Source organism: Sphaerodactylus townsendi, linkage group LG03, assembly GCF_021028975.2.
Source record: "Sphaerodactylus townsendi isolate TG3544 linkage group LG03, MPM_Stown_v2.3, whole genome shotgun sequence".
In the NCBI taxonomy this organism is placed as follows: Eukaryota; Metazoa; Chordata; class Lepidosauria; order Squamata; family Sphaerodactylidae; genus Sphaerodactylus; species Sphaerodactylus townsendi.
In genome coordinates this window covers 66,241,285-66,262,391 of record NC_059427.1, presented here as the reverse complement: position 1 = coordinate 66,262,391, position 21,107 = coordinate 66,241,285, and the positions used below count along the sequence as shown (strand labels likewise).

The following is a 21,107-nucleotide window of genomic DNA, read 5'->3' as shown; positions in this document are numbered from 1 at the left end:
AATGATGTTTGTCTTTTACCATTCATGGGTTAACAAGTCAAACTCTCCATACAGCTGGCCCATTGTAATAGATTTGGGATTCAGTACATAATAATCGACGGCTTCATAGTTTCCACCACTGACTGACGGTTGACCTTTCAAAGATGTCATTGCAGCTGCCAAAACTTTATAACACTGAAGGGAGAAAAAAATGCAGTAACATGACATTCCATGGTATCTATTATAAGACTGAACACAAAGACAATGCAAACTCACCATACATCTACAATAATAAAGAATGCAAAGAAGTTAACAAAGAAATTTGCCCAAGTTTTGGACATGGCTGAAGAAACAGGACTATAAAAGGGAAGCATGGATCACAAAAGAAGAGGTGGAAAATGTCTACTTCCTTTGATAAGAATATCTTGAAACATCACATTGTAGAAATCTCACTAAAGCTGGGAAGGCTAAAAGTCATCTGTGCCTGCCTTAATGAGGCTCTTCCTCAGTACAAGCAATTTTAGTGTATCAGTTTTAATACCCAATGGTTGTATTTTAAAGGTCTCTGATGTATGCTGCTACTGGACTTTGCAAGAAACTTTGCTTTTTGATCTTTTGCCACAAAAAAATTGAAAGTTCCCACAACATGGATGTTTGTGCTAGGGGAAAGCAATTTTCCTTCCCTTTGCTGGGAGCATTACCTTGCGACTCCTGCAGACCTTACCTTAGTTTTTCCAGAGCCCGTGGGCCCCACTAGCATGAGGCCATGTCGCACCACAGTTGTTTCATAGAGCTGGATACACTTTGTTACAAAACCTGGAGAACAAAAGATTCAGAACAATAATACCTAAATAGTTTCATTTACTGATCTGCAGTGTGTAAAAAGACCAACTTATAGCCAATTCTGTTTTATCACATCAGAGCAACAAGGAAGAAGCACAGTACTTTGTTAGATACACAAAGGAAGATTTTGACATAGCCTACAGGGGTACTACTTCTCACTTTACAGTATACATTTTGTAACCCAAAGAGATTTTCCGAAGAGTGTTTACACCTACCCATTTCTTATGTACGATATAGCATCCCTCTTTGGATTATGAAATGTATACTGTAAAGTGAGTAGTAGTACTACATTAGCCTGTGTCAAAATCTTCCTCCGTAAATTACAGTAAATTGACATAATTTCATGTGTGTCCTCTTACTTTCACTGCTTACAATTCTAACCCAGCAGCACAACACAGTACAATGAACTATAATGCCCCATGCAATAAGGGGAAAAAACAGATTGCTTACCTGTGGCTGTTGCTTTTTGAGTGGTTGTTTGTGTTCACACTGATGGGATTTGCATTTTTGTTGAGCCATGATTCAGAAACTTCCAGAACTAATTTATAGATGCAAAAAGACCTCCTGACAGGAATACAGCTTTGACTGCACTTGTCTCAAGAGAAGGAATCTACTTTTCCTTTATGATACACACATGGCTCATACTTTACATTGTAAACTTTCACAATAATGTCCATATTTTCTAATGAAAATATTTTAGAAGTCTACTTCATTTATTTAAAACAGTTATAAATTCATTTTTCTCCCAGGCAGCTGGGACTGAAGGCAGGGCACAAAACTTCTGGGACACATGGTCAGAGATGAGGATTAAAAGGAAAGTCCACAGATGGATCTTACACCTACTCCTCAACTTTCTTTACCATTCTCATACTCAGGTGAGATTACTAAAGGACAAGCTGCAACCTGCCCAATTCCCAAAGTCTACAGGAGACTGAATTTTTTTCTGGGCAGCCTTTTAAAATGCGAAAGCGGCACAAGATAGGGCAAGAACACAGGTTTATTATCCACTCACCATCAACATCCTTCAAGTTGAATCTACGACACGCTCTGCGAATTGCTTCCTCCAGGATGCCATAGTCAATTGCTTCCTCTTTGATCATGGGAAATAAGTCAGAAATTATACCATTGAAAAGCTTGAGGTCGTCCTGCAGGAACTTGGGAACATTGACATCCTTGATAGCTCTTAAACAAATAAGCTCCTGCAAAAATGTAAGAACCATGCATTAGACATGCAATGATTTCTTCTCTTTCCTATAGTTAATTTCTTCTCAATTACTTCTTCTCTTTCTTATAGAAGCAGCAGTGGCCTAGTGGTTAAGAGCAGGTGCACTCTAATCTGGAGAACCAGGTTTGATTCCCCGTTCTGCCACTTGAGTTGTGGAGACTTATCTGGGGAACTAGATTAGCCTGTGCACTCCAACACACACCAGCTGCGTGACCTTGGGCTAGTCAAAGCTGTATGGAGCTCTCTCACCCCCACCCCACCCCACCTCACCTCACAGGGTGTTTGTTGTGGGGGGGGGAAGGGAAAGGAGATTGTAAGCCCCTTTGAGTCTCCTACAGGAGAGAAAGAGGGGTATAAATCCAAACCCCTCCTCTTCTTCTTAATCTTCACAGTCACATTAGCCAAAGTTTCGCCTTTTGAGTCTGGTTTGAATCCATCATAAGAGAAAGACAAGTTAAGAGACAGGGTGGTGCTCAAACATAATTACAACTGCTCTTTTCAAACATATAATATGTCACTGATGCTTTCTCCACCCCCAATGGCTTCAATTAAAGTTGTAACATGTATTGTTTCATTAATGAAGTTTCCTGAACAATGTTAGAAATAACTGAACTTCTTTTGAAAGTAAAGAAAGCTAAACAAATGATAAGAAAACATCTATAATGAAATGTTTGCATGTTTTACTGTACAAACTAGTTGAATATTGAAATAAGGCAAAACAAAATATTATCTTTATTAGCAAAATTACACATTATGATTTTTAATGAGTCAGGTTTAGGTTCCTCAGATCTAACCAATTTTTTCCACAGGCACAGAGTACCTGCGAAGAACAGCTTTTCAAAGAAATGCAGAGACTCGGTTTGGCTTGGGATCCACAGCATGGAAAGGAAGGGCTTCTGTGCCCCCCTCCCCCCTGGGTTGTTTTCCCAAGAAGAACATTATTTGCTGCATTTTGGAGCTGCATGTACAGTATTCGGTTATGCAGAATATATGAGTAACAAGTGTACATCTACATTGTGGTTATCTGGAAAGGTTCTGAATGTCAAAAGGGTATGTGGCATTTCAAAGCTGTTTCTCTAGTCATTTTCATACAGTACATAACACGTCTTATTGACATTGCAACACTGCATGTAGAATCATTTCTAGTGAGACAATCGTGGACTTGCCTCATCCATTGTTGGATTTTCTCTTTTGAGATTGCCAGCAGCTGAAATCACAGTCTTCACAGCCCTCATTCCAAAATCATAGTGATCCTGTAGCAGATATATGGTAAGCAATGGAAATCAGAATATCAATGGAATGGCAAGCATTTAGTTACACAAGACTAAGAAAAATCTGTCTGTTTTCTCTACTACCTGCAGTCAAGATCCTTTTTAAAGATAACTACAATGGGGGAATTCCTTTAAACAACTATGATTTAACATTTTAACTTAAAGGCTTCAATAAGGGATAGTATTGTAATCTACTACAATATTTATTATACATATCACCTCCCTTTTTACTGCAAAGTCCTCTACCTTTGCAACCCCCTTTCTTCATCATAGTATGATATGCCTTAGACAGATTTTGTTGCTTTAGATGGTACTTTATTTACATTGTTTTCCATTTCTGCCATCCTAGTCCTACTGTGTTGTTTATTGGAAGTCTTTGCTGTCTGAGTGAATTGCTTTTCATATTTCGTGATCTACCTTGAGCATCTGTGAAAAATGCAGTCTATAAATGAAGTTAACAATTAACTATAACAATAACAAAGTGGCAATAAGAAGAACATTAGAAGCTCCTACAGTCGTTTCTTGAGCCCAGTTATCCTTGCACATTAGATCTTGGCAGCAACATAAAGGCTACATTCAGATGTTACTTTTAAACAATATTAAGAGAATGCATAAACAAATCTAGCTTGTTCTGGGGCTCACATATTTGTGCTTCATTTGTCCCTCCTTTCCCTGTCTTCTTGCACAGAGAATTCAGGTGAGAATTTATGGACTTTTCCCCACACTTAACTTACTCCTGATTTTCTTTGGGAGTCAATCCAGAAGCATGGGAATTAGTTTGGACATGATGATTCTGCATGCCTGCCATCCCTCTCCCTTTTCACAGTTGTGGAGTCAGTTTATTATCTTCCACACTTACTTTATTAACCATGCTATTCAAGGGAGGGAGCAGTCATTATCGTTAGTGTCACAGTAGCCCCTTTTTTGCACATGCTTATGTCAATATATTGATATCATGACTACATTTTTTAAAGGCACTAAAATAGCCATCTACAACTATAACAGTAAGTCAAGCAGGTTTTCTGAACTCCCGGTTTCATTTTTTTGTTTTTAAAAGTAAGTCTCTATCCTCGTCCCTTGTAAAGATATAAGGAAAAAGGCATATCTCTATAAGTGAAAAAACTAGAGACATACTTTTAAAAATAAAAGCTGGGAATTTAGGGAACCCATATGGCTAATCACTATAGGGCCTTCCCTTGCGCTTGATCTGGAGACTAAAACTGGTTCAGCATGAAGGCGCGTTTGCTTGCAGGTAGCACCACCTGGGAACATATCCAGCCTATACTGCGTCAGCTGCACTGGCTCCCAGTAGAGTTCCGGATCATCTTCAAGGTGTTGGTGCTGACCTTTAAGGCCTTATGTGCCCTGGGACCATCGTATCTTCGAGACCGCATCACCCCATACGTCCCTGTATGGTCTCTTCGATCAGTTGAGGCCAATCTACTAGTGGTCCCTGGCCCCTCGGCGATGTGGCTGGCCTCCACACGGGCCAGGACCTTTACGGCTCTGGCCCTGGCCTGGTGGAATGTTCTCCCTCCAACTGTCCTCGGCCCCCCTAAGCGGGACCTTTGGTGGAGTTCCCTTTCAGCAGGGTCTGTAAGACGGAGCTTGTCTCCTGCCAGTGCCTTCTTTGAGGAACTCGCCCGCTGATGGTGCCCCCCCTTCTTTGGCCCCTAACATCTGGGCCAACTGCCATCTAATGAGACTCGCCATTCCTCCCTTTTGGGGGGGAGGGAACTTAAAATTAGAATGCTGGACGCCACTCCTCCCTTTCGGGGGAGGGGAGGGAACTTTAAAAATAGACTGCTGAACGCCATTCATTTTATTGAGATTTATTGTATATTTATCAGAAATAGTTTTTTACGGTTTTACCGCTGCTTTTAAATGTTTTAGTTATCCTATATTGTTATTCTTTATGTTGTACACCACCCAGAGCCCCTCGGGGATGGGGCGGTATAAAAGTTTAATAAATAAATAAATAAATAAATAAATAAATAAAGAAAGAAAGAAAGAAAGAAAGAAAGAAAGAAAGAAAGAAAGAAAGAAAGAAAGCAGTATATTAATACCAATATTTCAGTGCTTTAAAAATAGAAAAAACAGATGGCTAAAGATACCGACCTGAGAACTAAGTTGTTCAGAAGACAGTTTGAATGTGGTAGTGATCTTTTTTGCCAGGACTTTGGCTTCATTGAACCCAAAGGAATACAGAGAAATCTCAGCAATCATAGAGTAATCTGGAACCATCATAGCCACAGGGCGAAAAAGAGCCTGGAACACAAGATGCCATGAACATTTATATTTAGCAAGTCTTGGACACGGATTGGAGGAAACTGAAAATCAAACTGCATAGAAGTAGCAGTCAGCACTATCAGCACATTTGCACACTGTAGACAGGGGACCAGATCTCTCAGAGTCTTTCTGCAGATGGAATGATTTCCACCCATAAAACATGATTTTCTTACCTTCCTCCTCCTATGGTAGTCCTCCCCACCCTTTCTGTACCTGGTAGACAAGCATTTTGCAAAGCACTTTGCATTGCAGCAGGAGGGAGGGGAGAAAGTAATTAGAGCTCATTAGAGGGCTCTATTTAAAGAACTCAGGATCCCTGTAAAGCTTGTTCTTGAGGCTTCCAACCAATGCTCTGAATGGGGTTTCTAACACGAGAGCTGACCTTGGGAGTTCAGCTGGGGAGGCTGAGGGGGAGCAGGAGAGAACCCCTTTAGTCTGAATTTCCCAAGAAAGGACATATAAGCTCATCATCATTAAGGAAAATGGATTAAGGAATCCTTTCCACCACAGAAATCTGCACAAAATCAGGTAAGCATCCTAGTTCATTCTAAAACACCTTTAGATGACTAAACATAAGAACATAAGAAAGAGCCTGCTGGAACAGACCAGAGTCCATCTAGTTCAGCACTCTGCTTCTCGCAGTGGCCAGATTGGTAACCATAGATTGACTTCTCCATAAATCTGTCCAAGCCCCTTTTAAAGCTATCCCAGGTTAATGGCCATCACCACCTCCTGTGGCAGCATATTCCAAACACCAATCACGCATTGTGTGAAGAAATGTTTTCTTTTATTAGTCCTAATTTTTCCCCTCAGCATTTTCAATGTATGCCCCCTGGTTTTAGTATTGTGAGAAAGAAAGAAATCTCTGTCAACATTTTTTACCCCATGAATAATTTTATAGACTTCAATCATATCCCCCCTCAGATGTCTCCTCTCCAAACTAAAGAGTCCCAAACGCTGCAGCCTCTCCTCATAAGGAAGCTGCTCCAATCCTTCAATCATCCTCATTGCCCTTCTCTGCACTTTTTCTATCGCTTCGATATCCTTTTTGAGATGTGGAAACCAGAACTAAACACAGTACTCCAAGTGTGGTTGCACTACTGCTTTAGATGACAATCTTTGCAGTTTTATTATTAATTCCTTTCCTAATTATCCCCAGCATAGAGTTTGCCTTTTTCACAGCTGCCATGCATTGAATTGACATTCCCATGGAACTATCAACTAAGACACCCAAATCCCTTTCCTGGTCTGTGACTGATGACAGTGATCCCTGTAGCATGTATGTGAAGTTTGGATTTTTTGCCCCTAAGCTCAGTTATGAAGCCAACAAGGGAGTGGTTGTTTTGCAGGAGTGCCACATTATAACTATCTATACATTGTAAGATGGTGAATACTGAAACGAAAAAAATCCCAATTTCAAGCATAGGCTAATGGGATCTGAACTTGCTGAGGCTGAGAGCTAAAAAGATATGGGGTTTGTATCAGAGAGTCCAATGAAAGTATCAACCTAGTGTGTTGCAGTGGTGAACAAGGCAAACTCTATGATAGGGATTATTAGAAAAGGAGTTGAAAATAAAATGATAGGTATTATAATGCCCCTGTATAAATCTATCGTATGGCCTCATTTGGAGTACTGTTTGAAGTTCTAGTCACTGATCTCAAAAGGGCATCATCACAGAGCTGAATAGAGTACAATTGATCAAGATGATTAGGCAGTTGGAGCACCTTCCCTATGAAGAAAAGCTAAAAAGTTTGGGACTTTCCACTTAGAAAAGAGACAGATGAAGGCGGACATGATAGAGGTTTATAAAATCAGGCATGCGGTGGAGAGATTTGTCAAAGCAGACTTTTTCTTCCTCTCCCAAAATACTAGAACTTGAGGGTGTCCAATGAAGCTGATGGGTAGTAGGTTAGGATGGCAAAAGGAAATAGTTCTTTATACAGCAAATGATTTAAATGTGGAATTCATTGCTAGGATATGTAGTGATGACCACAGACAGCTTCAAAAGGGGATTAGATGGATTCATAGAAAATAGGTCTATGTGACAAAAATGGTCCTCCATGATCACAGGCAATAAACTCTAGAAGTCAATATCAAGGTAGGTCTCAGCCTCCATCCTTTGTTAGACTTCCAGAGGAACTGGTTGGCCACTGTGTGAGACAGGATGCTGAACTGGATGGACCACTAGCATGATCCAACGGAGCTCCACTTTAGTTATGTTTTCCAGGTGGAAATAATTGAAACCACAGTAACAACCCAGTGGATCCAAACCAGAATCTGTGTAAATAGTAGTATCCAGAAATATGTCTCTAATGTTCTAATACTCCACTATTTAATATCAATCCTTCTATTCTTATGCTATAGAGCAGTGATTCTCAACCTTCTTAATGCCACAACCCTTTAATACAGTTCCTCATGTTGTGGTGACCCCCAACCCTAACATTTACCCATTTTACAGATGGAGAACACTGATGCAGAGAGTCTTAGGCGACCCCTGTGAAAGGGTTGTTCGACCCCCAAAGGGGTCCCGACCCCGAGGTTGAGAACCACTGCTATAGAGGGAGTGACTGCAACTGCTTTGATAAAAAACCTGGCTAAGACAAGGTACAACTGATGTCCACCGATCCACATAGTCTGCCAAACAGATTCAGTTGCATGTCTCCTATGAGCTAATGATGCTAGACTCAGGAGCTTTATACCTCCATGACAGATGGTACTTGTGCTTAAGATTGGTCGAATTTGAGTATCTCATCTTATACCATTATCCATTATCTCCCAATTTGTCTTGCAGGAGATCACAGAACATTCATGAAATGTGCAATGCTTCACCTCATTCATTATCATTACCTTTAAGTTATCAGGTAATTCGGTGCGTCCTGCGTAGCCAGGGTTCATTGTAATAAAAACAGCACAAGATGGGACCAGTGGAATCTCAGCACCTTCAAACATGAAGCGATCCACCTAGTAATTAAAAACACAATGGCTACTTGTCATTGAGTAAGCTGAAAGATCTTTGATTCTAGCAGGAACAAAAGTGCTTTTTCATTTTTTAACAAAATCCTCCACCAATGAATCAGGAAAATTGGTCTTAGTGCACTGATCTAAAGATGCAGTTTCCATATGCAAGAACAATCCCTTGGAACCCAGTACAACAGACAACGTTCCTCCTTCCGTAAATATGTCTAGTTCTCAATGAGATTAAGTCTGTGGATACCTAAATAGAGAGATTGAAGTCTTGAACAAACAAGACAGAAGTTCTTTTTACAAACCTGAGAAAAGTCCATGGTTTGAAGAAAAAACCTGTTACCTTAAAAAAACCACTGAAAACCACTGGAGAGTTTAAAAACCCTAAATAAAAGAAGCAGCACAGGTAGCTTTAAAAACAAATGCCTTTAGTAGTCTCTGCCAGCAAAGGTGGGGGCAGCATGCTTTCCAGGGCTGTTTTGGTTTTGTCACGCAACCAGTATCACTCACCCAGAATTGTCTGCTTGCTAATGGCCCCATCTGGACATGCAGAATAATGCACATTCAATCCACTTTCACAATTGTTTGAAAGTGGATTTTGCTATTCCACACAGTAAAATCCAGCTTCAAGGTGTACTGAAAGTGGATTGAAAGTGCATTATTCTGCATGTGCGGAAGAGGCCACTGTTCAACAGCAGCCACCCCATAAAAGTCAGCATGGTATAGTAGTATAGTAGTTTCAGACTGGGATCTGAGAGAGCTATGTTTGACTCTCCACTCTGCTGTGGAAGCTTGCAGGGTGACCTTTGGCTAGTTGCACATACTCAGTCTAAGTTACCTTTCAGGGGCATTGTGAGAATAAAATGGAGAAAAGGAGAATGATGCAAGCTGCCTTGCCTCCCGCCCATAGGGGAGAAAGGAATATAAGCAGTGGTGGGATTTGAATAATTTAACAACTGGTTGATTACAAGCAGAATTTTAACAACCAGTTCTGTCGAAGTGGTGCGAACCTGCTGAATCCCACCACTGGGTATAAATGAAGTAAATAAATAACTAATAAATATAGCTGTCAATGCGGGGGAAATAAAGGAGAAGTTAGTCGGTGAATGGGAAAGAGAGAAAGAAAATTGGAAAGCTGAGGATTTGGATGATGACAGGAGAAGGGAAAGAGGGAATAGTGTGGGGAAGGGGATACAGGGGAAAATGGGGTACCACCTGCAAGTCCTTCTGGTTTCCCACAATACCCTCAGGCCTAGCCCAGTGACCAGAACCACACAACTAGGCTACAGTTTTCCCAGACAGAGGCTGCCTGGGGAGTAAGGACATAGGTAAGGGGGGGGGGGTTTCCCAGGTTCAACCCCCTCATTACATGTCTGAAGCACCACCCCCTGTTTGTAATTTTTTGTTTTTAGTGTTTTTTTTCAGTTTTTGGCGTGTAGGGGGAGCAGCTTTTAGGCTAGCAGCACCACAATTTCAGGGATTTGTTGGAAGACTCTTCTAATGATACCACCCAGGTTTGGTGAGGTTTGGTTCAGGAGGTCCAAAGTGATGGACTCCCAAAGGGGGTGCCCCATCCCCCATTGTTTCCAATGGGAGCTAATAGAAGATGGGGGCTACACCTTTGAGGGTCCATAACTTTGGACCCCCTGAACCAAACCTCATCAAACCTGGGTGGTATCATCAAGAGAGTTTCCTAAAGATACCCTGAAAGTTTGGTGCTGCTAGTTTAACAATTGCACCCTTGACAGCAGGCACCCCCCAAATGTCCCCAGATTCTCCTTTTAAATCCACCCCTTCGGCATGGATTTAAAGGGAGAATCTGAGGTCCCCAGTTTAAACATTTAAAGTGATGCTGCTTCCAGGTGGGGGAGAATCCACCCTCAAACAGCATCACTTTCAATGTTGCTTTAACTGGGGAGCCTAGATTCTCCCTTTAAGGTGGACTTAAAAGGAGAATTTGGGCTCCCTACTTTAAACACCATTGAAAGTGATGCTGTATTGGGATGGATTCCAGCATCACAGTGGCCATCATTATTTATAACGACACACACAAAAGTAAGAAATTATTTTTAAAAATAGAAAACAACAAATTAACTTTTATATGAGTGAGTGTGTGTGTGTGTGTTTATAAACACTAATAGCTATAACATGGATCTTATTATTCAGTGAAAACATGATTCAGAGTTGAGACAGAACCTTTCATATTACTTGTTTCACCTCAGACAAAAACTCTTTTGATCTACTTTGAAGTCATTGGTTCTGGTCTGACTTTCAGGGAAAACAGAAAACAACTCCGCAGCCCTACAGTTGTTCTTGGTTGGGCATTGAAACCAGAATCGCAAATAAGGTAAAGTAAAATGGCTATAATCTCATCAGTCGGCATCCAGTTGAGTCAATGTGACAATCAGTCAAAGGGAAATGAAAAGGAGCAAGCAGCCCCTTCCTTTCACTCTGCTGCTATGCCCTGAAAATACATACTTACCCTTTGTTGCTGCGCCTTCTGAATGGTTGTGATTTGTTGGGCTACTACAGACAACACTTCAATGTCAATGCGGTTGAACTCATCAAAGCAAGCCCAGGCTCCTGAGCTGAGAATATAAAAGGAGAGCAATGTCAGGAATTCACAGAGGTAGTATTTTCTATTTACAAGCAATTCCGTCAATCTTAAAAGTTATAGGATATAGGGAAGAGAGGAAATGAGTCTGCTAGTTATGTGAATGTGTAGGGGCCATACTTAAAAAGGAATTTATATAACCAGGGTCATAATAAACATGATCAAATACATCCTTATATACATTATATAACCAGGGTCAAATACAACATGATTCATGCATCCTTTAATTTTTTTATTCACAGTTCTCTAGGCATGGGTTGTAAAACTCAATTAGCTGAAGTCTCAAACTGTTTTCAAGGGCCCACAAACATACAACACCTTGAACAAGTATAATCAAGAAGCTGTTACCACATTCAGGATGGCAGCCTGATCTTTCACCTCCAGAAAAGAATGCTGGTGGTAATTCAAGGAGCTGGAAAGGCATTCTCTCTGGATTTGAACCAGCAATGTTGAATCTAGGACAGAGTATTCCCAAAGCACAACTTTGGTCCGTAAAGGAAAGAGCTTATCGAGAATAGATATCTGATTCAGATATATCTGAATCAGGAGATGCACCCATCATAAGATACTCTATTTTGCTTGGACTGGGCTTCATCAGCCAAACCTTAACACCCTACCATATTAATAAGTGTATGTATTAAGTGCCATCAAGTAATTTGCAACCTGTGGCAAACCTGTGAATTAGTGACCCCCCCAAACATCCTATGATTAACAGCCTTGCTCAGGTCTTGAAAACTGAGGGCCATGGCTTCCTTTACAGAGTCAATTCATCTCATGCTGAGTCTTCCTCTTTTCCTGCTGCCTTCGACTAAAGTATCAGTTTAGTTATTTTTGCTTCAGGAAGAGCTCAGGTTTGATTTGATCTACAACCCACTTAAGAAGCAATAAGTAGCCTCATCAACAAGTAGCATCATATTTTTATACCTGGCTAGTCCTTTCAGAAATTTCCCCATTGCCATGAAGTCAAGCTGATCAGAACAATTAAACACCACAGTCTGGATAGCTAAAGCTTTGCCCAGGTCCTTAGTTGTTTCCGTTTTGCCTGTTCCAGCTGGTCCTGCCGGGGCACCTCCAAATTTCAAGTGCAAAGCTCCAGTAAGCGTCAGGTAGCATCTGCCATAAAGAATATGAGAATCAACCCATTTTATGAATGGAAGGGATCCCGAAGTAGTCAAATCACCCACACCTTGAAATATATATTTTATACATAAGCATTACAAAGCGGCTGTGTGCTAAATAATTGTAAGCTTCTAAGGATTCTATTTCAAGAACCTCATGGACTAGGAATTGCATTTCTTCAGAAAAGAATCATGCTTAGTGAAACAAATTCAGCTTAAACACATGAAAAAGACACGCTGCAAGAAAAGAGGTTAAAAAGCACTCATTAACCAGTCGAATCTTAACATGCTTCCCAACCCCCAGCTTGTGATCAGTTAGATCTATAATATGGCAGCAAGTTAGACCTAAACATGCACCTGATAAGGCCCCTGAGAACAATTATTGTATCATTTTAGAAACCTGTTTTATATCCCTTTTTCTCTCTTGTACAAAAGCACCAATAATCCATACTGATGCTCATCGCGAGGCACAAGACTTTTATATGCAAAAGTAGACCCTATGGAATTATTCCAGTTGATGAAGATCCATCATTTAGTATTAGTCACAGAGGATCACTTGCTTAAATTGCTTCTGCAAATTACTGTCAAATTGTATGGCCACATCCTTATTCAATCTGCAGAAGATTCATTCCATATTCCATACAGATACATGACTAACAAACTGACCTTAATAAAGACAAATAAAGTACATCTTTACTAAAGGCAGGTACTTTCCAAAACAAAGCGTGTGTTTCTCCAAGACAAACGATACTGAATCCCGAAACTGTAAGCAGAGCAGAGCTTGCAAAATGAAACTTTCCTGCCTTTCCTTTGCCTCTGAAGCCACTTTTATCCCTCTCCCCAAGCCACTTAAGACTTGGGGCCCCCTCAGAAATGGCGAGACATGCAAATGACAACTTTCAGATCCTGTAGATAACATACTGCTATAGTTCAAGGAGACTCCCAATGAATAGTTCTTGTCCCACAAACAGTTGCAGAATGGAATATGCATAGCTACACTCTCCTATCCAGACTCTTGTGTATGACTCCATCCTTATTTTCCTATTGGTTTATTATAAACAAATTCCTATTGGTTTATTATAAACTTATTTTCCTATTGGTTTATTATAAACCAATCTGGTTTATAAGAACTTCTAGATCCCTCTTCAACCTTGCCTGAGCAATATGGTCTTGATATCTGATTGCCTATTTTCTTGTGTCCCTGTAAAGTTTCCTCTCCAGCTGAAGCTGCTTTTCAGCACCCTGGACAGACTATCATTAACAATGGTTTATTTGTTTACATGGTTGGGCTAAACTTACTAATGTTCTGACAACTTCCTCAACAAAACATAGAATACCTGAGGTACTGCTACTACACATTTCAAAATTCCTTTCCTGGATCCCATCAGAGCTCTTCACATACTCTGTTCATGATAAGATGGAACATGGCTTTGTTGTTTACAGTTATATCAAAGGTAGCTGTGTTTGCCTTTAATTCTTCTTTCAAAGAAAGGTATAGGACTACATCTATATAGGTATAGGACTTATATCCTATTTGTATAGGACTATGGAGATACGTGGCTGTTTTTCTAAGAATAATAAGTTCTTATACCTGTCAGTGAGAGGTGTGATTACCAGGCGCCCACTATTGCCCAAGTATTCATAGCCATAAATAAATTCAGCATTCACTGCCCGGATGTACAAATCACCTCTTGTCCAATAGTATCTAATAACAAATAAAATAAAAAATCAAACACAAAATATACACTGGAAAACAACTGTAATAGCTAATAAAGACATCAGGATCCACAACATTTTATAGAACTACAGTCCCATGCATTTGGGTCATATTTTATTAACACTAAGTAATGCATAGTCTATGTTAAAGTTGCATAAGTCATTGGTGCAATTGCACATATATGTTATTTATGAAGTCCAGAACAGTGGTACAAAATGGATTTTACAAATCTCTGCCATGGACAGGAAAAAAATGAAATTAATAACATCTCAGCAATTGAAGTTATAATTCTGAGGAAGAAAGATAACTTGCTACCCTGGAGCTATGACTTTTGAAGTACAATAAGAAAAGCATAAGCAGTTAAAGGTGCATAAGGATGAGGATGATAACTGAGAACCCTTTGCAAACCCTGCTAATTGTTATGTCTGTAGCTGTGTTTAGTTTGGCCCATCTGATCTATATAACTAAAGCATGAAAATAGCTTAAAATGTTACCAGTACTGTCTAATAACAGATAAAAGGAAACCCCTCACCTGAGCTGGGAAATCCATTCAAAATCATTTTCACTCATGACATTCTCTTCAATGAGTTTAGCGGCCACATCCTTGGCATGAACTTCAATCACAATGAGAGCTGATAATACCCCCCGCTGCATCCGTGACAGCTTCCCTCGCACAAGTGCTACTAGATCACTCAGCTGTGTCAGGAAAGCAAAACAAGTCAGACCGTGCCCTGGAGAAATGAGTCTTTTTGCAGTGCTTCAGCTAGCAATGTATGAAGCATGTAAGGAAACCAGATTTCTTTAGGAGAGGAAAAACAACCACCGCATACTTTGTTTAAATTTACTTCCAGAGAAAACCACAAGAAGCTTCATTGGACATTGGGACTACTACAACTCAGATTTCCAACTTTTATTTACTGCATTTGGAGTACAGAGTACGTGGAGCCCATAGTTTCAGGAAAGTTTCCCTGGATAAATGACACCTGGACCATATTGGCTCCATGTGCTGCTTTGGATAATAAACTTATTGAGAACAGCAACCCAAAATCTATCGTATACTGGGTTGGATAGGATGACAAAGGAACAAACATTAGATAACTTGGTTATGCCGACTTCCTATATTTTCACATTTTCAACTTTCATGTAGTTTGGGATCAGGACTATTTTTTTCTTTAGTGAGAAATACTGAACGCAGGTTTTCCATGGATAAACAATTTAACTGAAACACAAATTAAGCAACATTTTTACCTGAATAGTTAGTTGTGCAAACAGCCTGGAGGACAAATCCCCAGCTTCTAAGGCCTCTGACACCTCTTTGGTCCAGAAAGTCTGACATCCAGCGATGGTCACCTGGCCTGGCCATTCTAAGACCCATTTAGTCCGTGATGTCTTTATTAAAGAACAGATTATCTTAATAGTATACACAAAAGTTTTCTTTCCTTAACGTCACTGTACGAAGATTCACCTATACCCAATTCTCTCTCTGTTTTCTGCATAATTTAATTGCTTGTTTATCTCCCCACAGTAGTTTAACACTGTATCATTTAATGGGATATATAGTACTTACAATGCAAATTATCACATTCTCGAAGCTTGACTGTTATCTTAGTTTTACAATCAATGTGCAAAGGACAGCACCAAGGGAAATCCTTTGAGGCACCCAATTCTAAATTTATTTCTTTAAAACATTTTAACACAGCCACTTTATATGTGTGTGTGTGTGTGTGTGTGTGTGTGTGTATATGTGTATATATAAAATTTAAGATATTTAAATAAAACATACAAACACATAAGCAAATAAAACACACAACCAGGGAGGATGGGTAATAAGACGGGCAGGCCAGTCCAGATGGGGGAGGGCAAATGCACATAGGAGTGGTGGAGGGCATTGCCAATACATTTGTTCTCTCTACTTGCACAAGAAGCACCCCCACCAGCAAAGAGGGCAGAGGTGCCAGTGGCCAGTTGCCCCTCAGGTCCACGGTGTTGAAACCGGGAAGTTGGGGTGGCTGCGGAGCAATGCGGGCAGTTGAACAGACACCAGTGCAGGGGGTTGGGCTGGGGCATTCCCGTCGGTGTATGCCGGCCCTTAGACCTGCAGATGTATGCCATAAGAAAGTGTGGTGTAATCCTGTACAGCCTATGGGGCAACTCAGGCAGTGGAATTGTTTTTGTTTTCCCTCCCTTCTGCGCCACTCAAACCCCCTTTGGAGGCGGAGCAACACTGCCTTCACTATGCTGCCTTTGCTGTGCCACCTCCAGCTACTGCAGCACTCCCTCCTCAACTGGATTGCTCTGTAAGTAAGGGAACACAAAGCCAAACAAGACAGTGTTCATCTGATGCAAGAAGATAGAGAAAGAGTGAGACAGATACATCTCTCTGAGCAGGAAGTTCTGAAGTTTTGGCAGAAACACCAAGGGTTCATGGGTTGCTACCCATCTAGCCTTAGATAATAGAGGTGGCTGAAAAACAGCCTCTGAGGATAATCAGAATGGCCAGACAGATTCATATAGGAATAGGCAGGTTCTAGGGCTTTCAAGGTCAATACCAGCATCTAGAATATATCTATAATTAGCTCCCAGAAATGATATAAGTAAGGTTTTAATAGCTGGTAACTATAACTATTTACATATTTTATTCTTTATGTCATTTATTTGCCTTTCTTACTTGGACTCAAGGCAGATTACACAGAGTGAGTCAATACAATCCCTGGAAGGGGTAGTCAATAAACAGTACAATCAGAAGACTAAACAAACAAAATGTTTTTCAAGATCTCTGCCACCCCAACCATCAGGACCTCGGTCTTTTCAGGATTTAGTTTCAGTTTCTCTCCTCTAAGCCAATTCACTACAGCAACCAGGCAGTGATTTAGGATCTCTCTACTGCATCACCAGGAGGCTTGGACAAGAGAAGGGTGGCAGCCTCTTAAATGAGATGCCAAGAAGCACAAATATCTGAGATGTTTTTTTCTTTTAAAATGTTAACAACAAAGCAGGAAATAATTTCAAATAGTGAATCTGAGTGCAACTTGAATGGGTAAAACTCCTCTCTCTTCCCTTTACAATCCTGAGAGTATTATATAGCTGCATAACCCTGTAATTTGCAATTTGTCTATGGAACAACAGTACTCTTCATTTTCTCTGTTTGAGCTCTCTCAAACAGTGGCATCCTAAGCAGGTCTGCTCTGAATCCTGATCAGGACACTTTAATTGGGCTCACTATCAAGGAAGTGTTGACAGATTCCAAACATTCCAAGCTCTGAAGTTCACAGGTCAGAGTCTGGTGCTCCTAGCTTAAAAAAATACCCCCACCCCGACCCCTGGATAACTTCCTCATAGGGTATAATGGAGCCAAATAAATTCAAATCTGAATAACATAATGGTATTGGAATCCTAAAAAATCAGGAATACCAATATAACTGGATCTGAAAAATACCAATTTTTATGCACAACCTTAGACAACTCAGCTGGAACAATGCCCCTGTCCCCTCTAAAGTTTCCATGAAGTCTGTCTCCCTTCCTCAGCTCAGGAGGCATCACAGGGCAGGCTCATTCATGGGACAGTCCTTTAAAAGGACTCTTCAGCAGAGCCAAGAAAAGCATGTCTAGATTCTCTGCCATGTGCAGTGGAGAAGCCTGGGAAGAAAGGTTGTTTTTTTGCATGTGGCGTAGGAGGTTAAGAGCTCATGTATCTAATCTGGAGGAACCGGGTTTGATTCTCCGCTCTGCCGCCTGAGCTGTGGAGGCTTATCTGGGGAATTCAGATTAGCCTGTGCACTCCAACACGCGCCAGCTGGGTGGCCTTGGGCTAGTCACAGCTTCTTGGAGCTCTCTCAGCCCCACCCACCTCACAGGGTGTTTGTTGTGAGGGGGGGAAGGGCAAGGAGATTGTAAGCCCCTTTGAGTCTCCTACAGGAGAGAAAGGGGGGATATAAATCCAAACTCTTCTTCTTCTTCTTCTTCTACTTACCTGTGGATAAGCCTTGATTGCTCTTTCAATGTTGTCCCGCACACTGGCCCTCATGATCCTCTCAACTTCCAGCAGCCAATCCTCCACATTGCCAGTGGGATAAATGGGAGAGAAAAGCTCTACTTCTTCCCCTTCTGCAGAATACATATGTGTAATCTGGAGATCCTCTTGGAAGAGCAGCTAATAAAATGAAATGTATAGCCTGAGATGCTAAGTGGAGAGGTAGCGCCCCTTTTCTGAATTGGACAAGGCAGTACATTTTCTCTTGTATAAGTGATCAAAAGATTATGTAGCTTCCCTAGACAGATGGACCATATTTTAATCCTTTTACAATCAAACAATTATAAGATATAAACCCATTACAAACAACAGTCTACACCGACTTGAACAATGATTGTCTTACCACACCTAATTCACCAGCAATAATATGTGCAAAATAATAATGTTATACTCTGAAACATTATATGATAAAATGTAGAATTAAATACATGGAACTCAGTACATGGAACTTACTGAAAATTATTCAAACCACAGACTCTAATGTCTGTCAAGGTAGGCAGATGTACAGTCAACCTACAGTTCAATTTGTTCTATGGAATCAATTTACTGTCCAATATACTGATGCAGGGTTAAGCTGACAGTTTGAAGGGGGAAAATGCTACATCAGTTCAAAACAGCTGATGTGGACTGTGCTGATATGTCTGCTGATATGTTGCTTAGATGGTATGCATCTATGAAGGCCATGAAATGTAGATTTTTGTGCAAACTCTGTGCCAACGAAAGGTGATAGAATAAGAATCCTAAAGATTAAATGTTTTAGGAAAGGTAAAGCAGAATTGTAATTACCCCCACATTAATGTCAGGAATTTTTCACATGAAAAAATATGCACTAAGAACAATAGATTAAAGCCACAGTTCAGCTCAGAGTTAAAATGTATTGAAGCCAACTGATTATAAATGGATTTAAAGCAAGTCTACTCAATGGCTAACTATATCTTTGCAGCTGAGTTCATCACCTTTTCCAAAATAGTCATCCCAAACTCTTTGTGTGCATGGGTGTGCGAGAGAGAGGGGGGAGAGGGGGGTGAGCTAAAAAATAACCTGCACTTTGAAAAAGAACATCCTGTTTGTCTTTCTAAAGAGTCACTGGTTATAAAAGCACAGATTGTATTCCAAGCATGCAGTACTACAATGTTCTTTTATGCAGAGACATAGGATTCTGTTCCATATTCATTTCCAAATCGGAAAAAAATATTGTTTGCTATTAGAATCATGGCTGCATAGCAGAGCCTAAATGCTCCAGCTATACCACAATATAAGCATTCCAATGTCTTCTGCTCCTGAGAGAAGCTATTACCTACCCGAGCAATATTCTCAAAACACTTGCGGAGATGAGGCTGTACAGCTGTGGGGTCCTTGGTCTGAGACAGTATTTCTAACAATTCATCATCAGAAAGGAAATAGAATCTGGAAAGAAATAAGCCCCATGTTTTTGTTTCTGCTCTGCAGCATTCATTCTAGTAAGAGTACAACTAATGACATGATGAAAACTTTAGAATTTTGGCCTCAATCATAAAAGTACTTCCTGCAGAGCAGAATCTCTTCAGTAGTGGATACTAGTGGGGGGCTGAGGTGGCATCTTCTTTGAAAAACTCTGAGGGTACAGGATCCCAACTTACCTTGCCGCAGGATTCTGACCAGGAAAATACAATCTTTTAGTTTCCTTGGTATTTTTAAACAAGTATCTTAAATATTGGAAGACTCAAAGCCCTTCCTATCTGCACACAATCAGTTGGCGCGTGGAAGGGAAAAAGGAGAAATGATCTTTAGAAGGTCACAGGTTTGAAAGAGCTGCAAGCAGCCTTCTCACTCATGGAGGCAGGACAAGCACTACCTAGCAGAAGTTCTAGAAGCCAAGAATTCAGTTCTTGTTCAGTTTCCAAGAATTCATGAGAATTCTCAGGATGCCTTTTTCTTCTGCATAAGAAAGCACACACTCCAGAGAAAATCTATTTACAAAGTGACTTCATCAATTTTTACATATATCAGAAACCATTTCAGTGCTGCCTGTCTAGTCTTCAATATATACTTGTAATGGCAGCCAGGAAAAATGAGTGGAAGACCCCCCCCCCCCCCCCATCAATGTTTCCATAAGTATTCTTGAAATTTACTGCTGGGAGGGCTTTGCCTCTACCCTAGTCCTTGCACACTGGGAATAAATATAGGCTAGAGATGGTGCCATATGATCAAATCAGACTGCAACTAAATGAAACCCCAAGGTCTACTGTATACACCTAGGCTTAATTCAAGGTGCTGGTTCTTTCCTTTGAAGTACTTTATGATGAGGAATGACATAATTAAAGGGATCATCTTTAATTCTTTTCAGCAACCTTTCCTAGTTGGTCCCCTGCTCAAGAACATTAGAAGAGCTTTTCCCCATTCACAGGCTTTCACAGTGGAGGCACCCTCCTTGTGGGAGAGTCTCCTGAAGGATGGTAGGAGGGCACCTACCTTGGTAGTTGTTAAAAAAAATACTGCAAAGCAGCATTGCTCAAAGGACTTTGAAGAAAACTGATGTTGCCACAGTGTGTCAAAAGGTTAAAGAAAAGGCAAAAATCTATACAAAAACAGACAGATGTCTTAAATAAATCAAAAGAATACCCCCTCCAAAGAAGTCTGATGTGTCTGATACACATAAGCTGTGCTTGTAGGATACATATCAGATGTTTCATACATAGGGGGTGCTTCTGATTCATTTAAGACATCTGTCAGTTCTTGTACAGATTTTTCTTTTCTTTTCGTCAACCTTTAGGGTTACCTAATCAATCTGCTTTTCCCTTTTTTATTGCTGCCATATGTGTCATTTGGGGTTCAGAATGTAGGCCTTGGGTGTTGTGCTATTGTCTGTTTTTATTGATTTTTGGCTATTGATTTAGATTCACTGTGCCTCTGAGCTGCTTTAAGCCTTCTATATAGATGGAAAAGGTGAGTTACAAATATTGTATCTAATAAACTAAACTGCATATTTTGTCTACTCCCAAATAACAACGCTGAATGGTACGGCTTCAGAGCTGTAAATCTTCTCAACTAAGAACACTCTGCAGAAGGAAAAAAAA

General features: G+C 40.5%; 1 protein-coding gene across 1 annotated transcript in view; it reads right to left on the bottom strand.

The window, feature by feature from the left end:
* DNAH1 (dynein axonemal heavy chain 1) overlaps positions 1–21,107 on the bottom strand; it is a 181,904-nt gene that overhangs the window by 81,874 nt on the left and 78,923 nt on the right. The window contains 13 exon segments of the mRNA XM_048487348.1: positions 20–174; positions 704–795; positions 1,835–2,021; positions 3,214–3,300; positions 5,437–5,586; positions 8,456–8,569; positions 11,055–11,160; positions 12,111–12,299; positions 13,896–14,009; positions 14,554–14,717; positions 15,270–15,410; positions 17,992–18,171; positions 19,353–19,458. Coding sequence (XP_048343305.1) covers positions 20–174; positions 704–795; positions 1,835–2,021; positions 3,214–3,300; positions 5,437–5,586; positions 8,456–8,569; positions 11,055–11,160; positions 12,111–12,299; positions 13,896–14,009; positions 14,554–14,717; positions 15,270–15,410; positions 17,992–18,171; positions 19,353–19,458 — 1,785 coding nt within the window.